This window comes from Elephas maximus, chromosome 8 (assembly GCF_024166365.1).
Source record: "Elephas maximus indicus isolate mEleMax1 chromosome 8, mEleMax1 primary haplotype, whole genome shotgun sequence".
NCBI lineage: Eukaryota > Metazoa > Chordata > Mammalia > Proboscidea > Elephantidae > Elephas > Elephas maximus.
The window spans coordinates 99,558,415-99,570,370 of NC_064826.1; the positions used below are offsets into that span (position 1 = coordinate 99,558,415).

General features: G+C 38.8%; 1 protein-coding gene across 3 annotated transcripts in view; it reads left to right on the plus strand.

The window, feature by feature from the left end:
• The window catches only part of GPR141 (G protein-coupled receptor 141), a 111,341-nt gene extending 100,680 nt beyond the window's left edge, over positions 1 to 10,661 (plus strand). The window contains exons 1-2 of one of the 3 annotated variants that reach the window (XM_049894515.1): positions 5,651 to 5,804; positions 8,668 to 10,661. In XM_049894515.1, coding sequence (XP_049750472.1) covers positions 5,748 to 5,804; positions 8,668 to 9,588 — 978 coding nt within the window. In that variant the 5' untranslated portion in view covers positions 5,651 to 5,747 and the 3' untranslated portion in view covers positions 9,589 to 10,661. Of the gene's footprint in view, positions 1 to 5,650; positions 5,805 to 8,667 lie in introns of those variants that run through there. The other 2 variants (XM_049894525.1, XM_049894514.1) reach the window with 2 other exon arrangements.
• The last annotated feature ends 1,295 nt before the right edge of the window (positions 10,662 to 11,956 follow it).

Consider the following 11,956-nt stretch of genomic DNA (forward strand, 5'->3'; position numbering starts at 1 on the left):
ACCAATGGACGGTCTTCAAACCTTAGCTTATTTGTTCTCTTAGCAATATTGACCCTTAGACCACCCCTTTCTTGGAATTTCTTTATTCTTTGGCTTCCTCAACTTTTCTCTCTGATTCTCTTGACCACCCTAATTCCCAGTCTCAAACACACCAGCTCATCTGGGCAATAATTGTTATTGTTCAAATGAAAGTCTGCAGCCTATTGCTAGAAAATGGATGAAGCGAGATCATAGATAATAGAAATGTGTAATACATGATTCCTTCTTTATAAACTCTCTTGCAAAATCTTCAAGAGCAGTGCTGCCCAATAGAGCTTTCTGTGATTAAGCACTTGAAATGTGGTGATGTGAACCGAGGACCTAAATTGTTAAATTTAACTTAATCTAAATACCCACTTGTCACTAAACCAAAAAACCAAGCCCACTGCCTTTGAGTCGATTCTAACTCATAGTGACTCTATGGGACCACATGTGACTAGAAGCTACCATATTGGGTAGTCCAAGAAGCAACGTTGGGCATCACTTGGGAGTTTGTTAGAAACGCAGAATCTCAAGCCCTACACCAGACTTGCTGAATCAGAATCTGCATTTTATTAAGATCCTAGGAGATTGATGAGCACAATGATGCTTGAGAAGCACTGCTCTAGAAGGTTAATTTTTAAAACACTGCAGTGGCAGACACCTATGTGTATCCTAGCACAGCTTTTGGATATTATAACCTGCAAAAGCCTGTCTTCCTGTGAATCGCTAACAGGTCCTCCTGGACACCTTCATCAGATGCATTGTTAACCACATCTTGGTTGAAGTCCCTTTGAGTGTCAAAATAGTTCACATTTTGGAAAGCAGTTGAATTTAAGCATTTATCATGTACTAGCAAAACCACAAGTTCTTTTCCTGTGCACTGAAAAAATGTTATCTTCCTTTCATAAAGGGGGAGAATAAAGAGCAGGAAAACATGTTTAAACCACACTGTATGATAACCTCCAAAAAGGTCTCCTTCTTGTTCTGTACTGAAATCAGACTGGCACCCTCAGGCCCAAGGGATGATTCATACAAAACATTTAGAGACCTTAGGCTAAAGGACAATCATAGGAAAAGTCTACGTTTAGCAAAATATTTCCTCTCATTCTTGATTGAACATACCCATGTCCTTAGATCCTTCTAAGGTATTAGAAAGAGACACAGTTCTCTAAAAAAGGGATAAGCACTTTGGGATACAGGGAAGTGTCCAGCAGCAGTGGCCTCAGAGGCCACCTTTGGTAGCAGTGCAGGGCAAGAAAGAGCAGTGGGCCAGGTGTCTCAGAACCAGGTCCTTTGTGTGGCCCCTACTCAGGCTGCCTCTCTGGACATAAGGTTATTCCTCTGTAAAATAATGTACTTGGATATGATAGAGCTTTCTCAAGGTCAATTCCAGCTCTCACATTCAACCCTAGGCCCAGAAAATTTGTGAGAATGAAATTAAAAATGATTAAATAATTATCTCCAAATGAAAGATTTATTCTACAACCATTTTTTAAAAAAATCAGGTGTATTTGTACACTCATTTAACAAATATTGATTGAGCACCTAGTATATGCGAGGCACCATTCTGGGCAAAGGAAGTAGTAGTGAAGAATACAGCCAGGATCCTATGAAATACCCTCAGAAAGTGTTAGTTCTCACATCGGTTCCCACTCACGAGTCATTGACCCAGACTGAAATGCCAAGCATTGTGTCCTGTTTGACCTAAAAACTCCAGGGGCTAAGCTACATGACATACTGGAGGCAGCATATTTCAGCAGACAAGAAGGCAGGCAATAAACCAGTAACCAATAATTTAGGCAATAAAAACATCTGGTGGGAAATCACATGCAAAGAATTCAAACTGAGTAATGCGATGGTGTGCGGCATAGTCAGAGAGGGTTTCCAGGAGAACGTGATATCAATACCAAGAACTGACTGACAAGAGGCAGTCTGACCTGTGGAAATGAGTAAAGCACCCCAAGCAGACAGATCTACAGCTGCAAAGGACCTAAAGCACAGAGGCCTCGGTGGGCTCAATGCACAAGGAGAAGTCTCCAGAGATGCAGTACGTGCAAGTTACTGTTTACGAGTAAACAGGAGGGAAGGGATGGTATAGTCTGTATGGGCTCTTCTCGTTTCAAATTTTAAGTCACTGTGAAAGAAAGTTTCGTGGAGCCTTAGAGGGAGTGAGACAGGCAGAGTGAGACCTTCATCACCCCGGCCACACACACACACACACACACACACACACACACACGAAAACCCATTAAAATGCCTTGCCATCAAGTCTATTCCAACTCATAGGGACCCTATAGGACAGAATAGAACTGCTCCATAGGGTTTCAAAAGGTATAGTCTTTATGAAAGTAGACTGTCATATCTTTCTCCACAGAGTAGCTGGCGGATTTGAACCACCCACCTTTTGGTTAGCAGTCGAGCACTTAACCAGTGTGCCACCAGAACTACCAGATGAAGACATGGACTGAGAACATATGTATCTGAATGAAGATGAAGCCCCTAATATTGAGTTTAGCTTAGTCTCTGGGCATTTGGATCAAATAGGGCACTGTCATGGATTGAATTATGTACCCCCAAAAATGTATGTATCAACTTGGTTAGGGCATGATTCCCAGTATTGTATGGTTGTCCTCCATTTTGTGATTGTAATGTTATGCTGAGAGGATTAGGGTGGGATTGTAAAACCACCCTCACTCAGGTCACCTCCCTGATCCAAAGTAAAGGGAGTTTCCCTGGGGTGTGGCCTGTACCACCTTTTAGCTCTCATGAGATAAAAGGAAAAAGAAGCAAGGAGGGAGTTGGGGACTTCATATCATCAAGAAAGAAGCACCACGAGCAGAATGCATCCTTTAGACCCAGGGTCCCTGCATGAAGAAGCTCCTTGTCTAAGGGAACATTGATGAGAAGGCCAACAGAGAGAGAAAGCCTTTCCCTGGAGCCGATACCCTGAATTTGGACTTGTAACCTACTAGACTGTGAGAAAATAGACTTCTCTTTGTTAAAGCCATCCACTTGTGGTATTTATGGTATGGCAGCACTAGATGACTAAGACAGGCACCATGCCTGGCATTTCAAGGTCTTGCTTAACGACTTGTGAGTGTGTTTTAGTTTCCTAATGCTGCAGTAACAGAAATACCACAAGTAGATGGCTTTAACAAACAGAAACTTATTTTCTCACAGTCTAGGAGGCTAGAAGCCTGAGTTCAGGGCACCAGTTCTAGAGGAAGCCTCTCTATCAGCTCTAGGCGATGATCCTTGTCTCAGCTTCGGTAGCCCTGGCTTTCCTGGGTTCCTTGGTGTCATCACATTCCTCCCATCTGTGCTTCCTTGTTTCTGTCTCTGCTGCTCTTTTTATATTTCAGGAGCGATCAGTTTTAAGACACATCCCCTCGCTGCTATGGCCTCATTCACATAAACAAAGAAAACCTTAGTCCCAAATGGAATTACATCCACAATTATACGGGTTAGGCTTCCAACACATACTTTTGGGAGACACAATTCAATCCTTAACAGAGTTTAAGCAGGTTTGGTCATTAACAGTTGCAGACTTTTTTTTTTTTTAAACCACTTTCTTAAAGATATTTATTAATAATAATTTAACAACTTTTTAAAAAGTCCAGTGAGCCTACCTCATTGCTTCCGGCATGGAGATGGCCAGCTGCTGACCCATCTCAAATGGCTCAGGGAGAAACAAGGAGATGGAGGCACCTTAGCAACATCTGCTCCTAACAAGCCCTGCAGAAGACAGATCAACTGTGTCTTCTGAAAAGTAATTTAGTCTAATCACCAACGTTAATGCCTTACTTTAATGATTTTTTTTTTTGCGGGGGGGAGAATTATATTTAAAGAAGAATTTTAATTATTGAGGATTATAAAATATACTTCTATTTGAAGATTAAGGTCTATTCCAAAAATAAGATGTTAAATATCATGGAGAAGAATGTGGAAAAATTAAGCCTTATACTATGCATATGCTAACACAGATAACCTCAGATTGCTCCAATAGGTGCATCATGGTGCAATGAAAACAAAGGCTTGGAACATGACCATGGTTTTCAAACATACTTGTCCCTAACTTGCCCTGTAGCCTGGTGGTGATTTTGTAAAGTCTCTGAGTCAGGGTGGCTTCATCTGTAAAAAGAAGAGAACTAAACTATTCTAGACTAGATGACTTTTAAAAGTTCAAATTAAGGTGTTTTTCTTTCTTTTTTTTCTTTCAACTCTTGGTACTCCCCATGGAAAAAGATCTGCCTTCTGAGTATAGTGAGAAAAAATATGAAACACATGCATTCTTCTAGCTGTGCTGTAAATACAATATCTGTGCATTTTAATACTTTGAAATGTTTGTTATCAGTGTGAACAATTAATTTGTGTGCAGGCCATAGTTCCAAATTATAGTTGAGTTTTATTTTTATGCTCCATTGTTGGTTAAAACCAAACAAATCCATTGTTGGTTACATCTAATTTATTTACCACTTAGTCCTTCATCAGACAAGCAACCCCTAAATATAGCATGGTTTCTATGGGAACATACTTTATCCTGCAGATTTCAGGAACACATTTTATCTGAAAAATGAAAACTGTCAGATAATACATCCAAATCCAGACCTATAACCCAGATTTTTTTTATTATTATTATTTGATTTAAGGAAAGGTTTTTTTAAATGGGTTAAAAAAATTGGTTCCCAGAGCATGTTTTCCAGCTGAGTTGAGCTGGTACAAATTTGCTTTTGATAATTAGAGCCGACGTTTTATCTTTTATTGAGAGTTTTTCTTGAGATAATTAACCATATGGCTCCATTACATTTAGATTTTGCTGTTTTATATCTGTGATCACAAACACTGTTGGGTAATCGTAGAGCAGATGGCATAGTTGGGAGTGGCAGTCTATTCCAAATGAGAACTTCATCAGTTGTTACCTGAATGCAAGCCATAATGAGCTTACATTACAAGTGATATAGGTGGGTCTTTAAAAATACCCGTAGCTGAATGGTAATACGATTTGGGGTTGGGTTTCCTTGCAACTGTTGAAGGTGTGTTGGTCTTGGACACTTTTACATGTACTTAACTGAATATTTCCTTAAAATTATGCCTGGTCACCTTGTCAAAGTTAAAGATAATTGTGACATTAGACCAAGAAGAAAGATGGTTGCTATAGGAAAGGGAAAGACATTTGAGGAAAATTAGCCTCCACTGAATTTACATTGCCAGTGGGTTAAGAAAGGAATCCTATCTCCAAATGGAAGTTAATGTGGAAAGAGAACATTTGGAAATTGAAAACCAGAGATACAAATATTTTGAGCTTACTGCTGAGAATATGACCCTCTCATAGAAAGTATTCCACTAGGTCATTCTTATTCTGAGTGTGAAAAATTTGGAGTAATACAGAATAGTGTGATAAGAAATATCCTTGGAAATAACACTTCAAGCTTTTCTTTTTAATAAGAAAAATTCCTGCAAAAAAGCCACTGATAATTGAAAATGAAAGTCTTCACCTATGGGAATAATTTTGAAACTGTTTAAGCTGTCAAGATAAACATCCGTTTGTGGCCTCTCTGGATGGTTTATCTGGCCCTCCATCTAGACTGTTTAACCTGGTGAACCTTCAGTCTTAAGCTTGAACTATTTGTGCAGTTCATCATTCAATCCCATGGCCGTTGTGATAGCTGAGTCTTGGTTTTAAAGAAATGGTGTATATTGCCTGACCTGGTATAGACAATCAACAAATGACCACAGTACCTTGCATCTTCTACCACAAACAAATTATAAGAGGAAAAGATCAAGTAAGTAGTTTGGGTAGCCATTTGTTTCCAGGAAGAGTGCAGGTACAGAAATTTCAATACTTGGCATTAATGAGCAAAAAGAGAAATACCCAGAAAGTACAGGCTCTGGGGGTAAGACTGGGGATGGGGCTGTTGTCATAAGGGTGAGCTCCTGAGAGAAAAGAAAAGCAATCATCTAACCTCTTCTTTCCTTTTGAGTTTACCTTAAGAATTTAAATATTTGAGGCTACTAAAAAAGAATGGGAACTTGTGTTGTGTTTAGGAAGTATCTCTGGTACACTACAGAAGGAGATAACCCCTTGATGATCTATTGTATATCAGGGACTTGGTTAAATTCTTTACATATGCAATGCAATTTAAATCTTACAAACATCTTGCAAAGTGGTGAAATAGCAAAGTAGGTATTATTAATTCTCAGTTTTACAGAGGAAGGGACAACCTTAGGGTTAACTGTCTGTCCCATGATTAGCCAGTGGTTGTGTTCACTGTTTACCAAATATCACCTTATCTTATGAAATTTTTCTGTTTAAATTATGAAACTGCTTTATTGCTTTAAGATAATTACAGCCTTAAATCTTGTCAGCTTAGACTTGAAGATTGCCAACATTTTAAAACTAAATCAGCATCATATTTGTTGTTCATAAATTCATATATAGCTCTTGTTTCACACAAAAATCTTGTTAAATATATATTTTATATGTATGTGCTTTACTGAAATGCATATGTAAATACACAAATTTAGATTGCTACACAAGTAGTAATTATGTTTTAATGGTACAATAACATCTTATTTTGAAGGTAGTAAATATACTTAGTAAATATACTAGGTCCAATATGATTTTTCACAAACCCAAATTTCTGTTAGTCTATGAAGATACTAGAGCAGCAAAGAAATCTTCAAAATATTTAGATTTCCACTGTGGAATAAATTCTCGCTCACACACTAATGATCAAATCTGCCCCTGGCCAGGTGGGCAAGAGACACAAGAGGAAAATGGGCACGGAACCTTCCAGAGAGGGGAGTCTGAGCTATTGTTGGCTGGGTCTCGTACTGTCAGAACAAAGTCTGAATAGTTTTATTTTGTAGTAACCAAACCAAAAGCCAAACCCACTGCTCTCGAGTCGATTCTGACTCATAGTGGCCCCAAAGGACAGAGTAGAACTGTCCCATAGGGTTTCCAAGGCTGCAAATCTTTGCAGAAGCAGACCACTATATCTTTCTCTCACAAAGCAGCAGGTGGGTTCAAACCACCAGCCTTTCTGTTAGCAGCCGAGCACTTTAACCACTGTGCCACCTGGGCCCCTGATTTTGTAGTTCCCTGATATTTATTAAATACTTATTGATGCAACAATAATTTGATGTGACGTAACTAAGAATCTGCACCAGATTAACGAGACAAAGAACGCCTTTTTGTTGTTGCTTTTACTTAAGAATCGGAACATTTATATGGCTTTTTTTTTTTTCTCTTCAATTAAAGCGTCTCAAGCATACTAACTCATTTAATTTTCAATTAACCCTTTAATATAGGCTGGGCTCCTTTCTGCTTTTCACAGCTAAGGCTCTGAGAAGCCCCATGACTCATATGTACTCCCACAGCGGTTAAATGGCAGACTTGGCCCTGACTTGCAGGTCAGTAGATGGCAAGTGCTCTGTCTATCTGCTACAGCATCACTGCCCCTCAGCCTATCACACCTGGAAAACAGAAATAAACCCAACCCTCCAGCCCAAATTTTTCCCCAGAATGCAACATCAACCCAAACCAAACTAGTTGCCGTTGAGTTGATTCCAACTCATGGCATCACCATGTGTTTTCCAGTAGAATTGCTCCACAGTGTTTTCATGGCTGTGACCTTTGGCAAGCAGATTCTGTTTCTCCCAAGATGCCTCTGGGTGGGTTCAAAACACCAGCCTTTTGGTTAGTAGTCAAGCACTTAACCGTTTGGACCACCCACGGACTTCTAAATGCAACACATCAGTCCAGAAAAAGACGGAAGGTTAAGAAGGAGAAAAGGGTACAGGTGATATATATCTATGTCATAGAATATGGTCCTACTGGACTCAAACATGCCATTGATCCTGAAAATAAGCCAGCACCTGGCAATGTTTCATTCTGTTGTGCATAGGATCTTCATGAGTCAAAGCCAACTAGATGGCAACTAGCAAAAATTACAAATATTATACATGGCTCCCTGCTCAAAAGCTGCTCACAGAAAAGATTCTCAAGTGTTACCTGACACATCTTCTTTCAGTAACTGCATATGTTTTATATAGCTTTCTCTACCTTATCCCCAATATGTTTGCTTGACAGCAGGAGGGGTGATCTTTGTAGATCTGCCATGAATGTGGACTGGTTGGAGACTGATCCTGTCTGTAGTTAAACTTTCATTATTTTATTCATCAGGAATTTTTTGCTAGACTCAGATTTAGTCTAAGCTGACCAGCAGAATGTATTAGAGCCCAAACCTTTCAGACTTTGGGAGTATTCTAATTTTGAATTTTTAAAAAATATTGTGTTAAAATTTTATTTATTTTGATTACCGAGAGTTTGTCTCTTCCTTAAATTTTACGCCTGAGGCTAAGGTGTCTCACACTAGTCCTGGCCCTGGTATGTGTGCTTAAACCTATCTGAGTGGACAGTGCTGAATTTTATATTCTAACAAACTTGTTATTTTTGTGATTTTGTATCACTCACCTCTGTTTCTCCAATATGTTTATATATTATATGCAGTCTCTGACAACATTTATTTGGTGCACAGTTTGAGGTTTGTAAATGATTGCCTGGAATTGCAAAATTGACTAATGCACAGTTGCAATATACTTTCAATACATCCATCCTAATTTTGTAAAAATGTTTGATTTAAGATTTATGCTCTTCTAAGCTCTTCCCGGCGAAACATGGAGCTGATGAATACCACCATCTTCTCAAACGCCTCGGCTGTAGACCTGGACCACTGTGACTGGCGTTGTAGGATGATACTGATAGCACTCTACAGTGTGGTTTTGCTCGGAGGCACTGCCGGAACAATTATGATGTTACGGATGATGTTCAAAAGGAAGAGTCAATCAATGATCGCCATGATCATCCCCAATATCATAGTGCTGCACTCGATACTTCTGGTCAGTCTTCCATTCCGCCTCAGCTATTATGTGTCCGTTGTCTGGGTGTTTGGATCCTTTGCCTGCCGAGTGGTCAGCAGCATAATATATGGTCATATGTACTTTACCTTTGTTTTCTATGTGGCCATTATCATATCCCGACTACTCAACTATTTTAAAAAACTCCAAATGCAACGGTTGCAGAAGTACCATGTGGTAGTTTTAAGCATTGTTATTTGGATCGTGGGGAGCCTCGTTTTTTTACCAATATATTTTTTTAAATATGGTACAGATCCGAGACACTCAGAACAGCAACGATGCTTTGAGTTCTACAAAGATCTCAACCACAGGGAATTCATTGTCATAAACTATTCTATGATTGTGATTATGATGACCACCGTTGTGGCCCTCTTCCTAATAAAGATGGCTGTCATTTTTCAAATGATTAAAGCTCTTTGGCCTGACATGTGGGCCCATCAAGAGTACAGAGCTCAAATCAAGAGCCTCTTCTTCCTCCTGGTAATAGTTGTGTGTTTTATACCCCACCATGCATTCCGGATACACTTTATTCAAAATTATTCAGAAAAAGAAGATTCTGAGTTAGTTCTTTATAATGAAATTTGTGTTGCTTTAACTACAGTCTGTTGCCTAGATATGCTGTGTTTCATAGGTGGAGCTATTCATTGAGCATCTACCTCACTTGCTTTGTAACCAGTTTCTCCACTACTGTGACAAAATAGTTTCAATTCATTGGGTGCCACTGTGATTTCAAAAATCTTCAAATTCTCTGCTCCTTATGATCACCAAAATTATTTTTCTATTAAAAATTAATGAAAATGGATTATATCCCTCTCCTTGGAGAACCATTATCAGCTCACCATTAACCATAGAATATATTCAATATCCTTAACCATACACAATTTAGCCTCATCCAACCGTTCTAGATTCAACCTTGACCATTTTCTTTCATGCGGCATTTACCTTAGCTAAACACAACTCTTGGCTTTCCTTATGTACTCTACAGACTGTTCTCCTCTATGCATTTGCTCTCACCCGAGCTCTGATCCTAGAATGTTCTTGTTCTCCTTCTTTAAACTTTAGTCATTCTTCAAGGTCCAGAGAACCCAGAGGTATGGACTCTATAGATGAACCAAACTCTAGAGAGGCCTCAACTTATTCAGCTTCCATTTAACTTGAGATAGCTGCCTCTTGAAAACAACTGAGAGCCAGTAAGCTGTAGCTTCTGGCTTTGGTACTTGGAGGAAAGCATTGGTTCAGATACAGTAGTCAAGAGAGTTGTAGGAAACCTTTTCAGGAGTGATTAAGCATTGATGTGATTTGGCTACGATTGAGACACAGTAGGTACTGAGGAACCTGAGGTTACTTTCCAGATGTAGCTTCTCAACACGAATCCTTTAAACTGGAGGAGAAAAAAATATATATATATATTGAAGAAGGAAGAAAGCAGCTAGACTTAAATTTAGGCTAAGATTGCCAGCAGAATGTATTAGAGCCCAAACTTTGAAACAATGGATCATTCTTAGGTTTTTTAAGGGATCCTGTATGTGCTTGCCTGCCAACTGAAAGGAAGTTCAGCAGCTAGAACCCATCAGCCACTCCAAGGGAGAAAGATGCAACAATTGGCTTCTGTAAAGATTATAATCTGGTTCTACTCTGTCCTATGAGTCGGAATTGAAGGCAATGGTTTTGTTTTGTTTTTGTATGACCAAGTAGTGTTCTGTGAGTAAAATCAACACTGAATGGACTAAACTAAATAAAAACAACCAAGAAAGTGAACTTAGATCTGAATTACTTAATATAGAATTTGACTTGCTCTTAAGCTTTACTTATAATAATGCTACCTTTGAAACTTCATATTTAATGACTCAAGTAACCAAAAAATGACCTTATGGTTAAGAAGACGGCATAGTTTCTGTAACAGAGCTTTGGAATTGTTCAGAGTTCTGAATTCAAAACTTCAAAATCTTGGTTGAGTTATTTACAATCTCTGAACCAATTTCCTGTGTTGTAGGGCTTTGATGCAGCTGAAACAAGAAAACATGTGCTAAATGACTGGCATGTGCTAAATGACTTTCTAGACTGTATCTATTGAAAGTGATACTAAGAATGATTTTAGTCCTTTTTCCTAATTCACTAATACCTTTTTTTGCAAGAAAATTTCCATATGAGTTCAAACAAAAAGAAAAAAACAAACAAAAAACCCAAACTAGTTGCCACCGAGTTGTTTCCAAGACATGGCAACCCTGTGTGTTTCAGAGTAGAACTGTGCTCCATAGAGATTTCAAGGCTGTAATCTTTCAGAAGCAGGTCTTCAGGATTTTCTTCCAAGGTACCTCTGAGTAGGTTCGAACCACCAACCTTTTGGTTAGTAGTCAAGCGCTTAACCATTTGTGCTACTCAGGTCCAAAACCCCATAAAATATGTATCCATATAGAAAACATAGTGGCTGGATTGCTATTGGTCAATATTGATCTAATGCTTTATGTCATTATTAAATCAGTAACTAAATGGATGCTTATTCCTCTCTTTGCCTTTAAGAACTTACCATTATTATTTTTATTATCAGTACTATTACCGTTAAGCATATTTCAAAATAGTTTGTAATCCTGCTGTCACAGAACAAGACAAATACCAGTATACTTAATTATGCCTAATCAATGTGTTAGGACACGTGAAATGTCTTAATAGTCATTTCGAGATTGATTGTGATTAGTTATAGCTCAGTATATGCAACTGATTAATGCATAGGGTTCTGTGGTTTGTTTTTAATATGCTAGGAAGCCTCTAAGGAGGCCATTAATTAACCCCCTTCCTAATATTCTTGCCCTTGTGTAATTTCACCTTATATTGGCTTGATCTAATGAATAGAATATGGCAGAGCAATGGGGTGTCATGTCCAATATTAGGTTATAAAAACACTGTGGCTGCCATCTTGGGCTCTCTCTATTTCTCGTTCACTCCTCTTGGATTGCTTTACCCTGAAGGAAACCAGATGCCATATCATAAGCAGCCCAGTGAAGAAGCCCATGTGGCA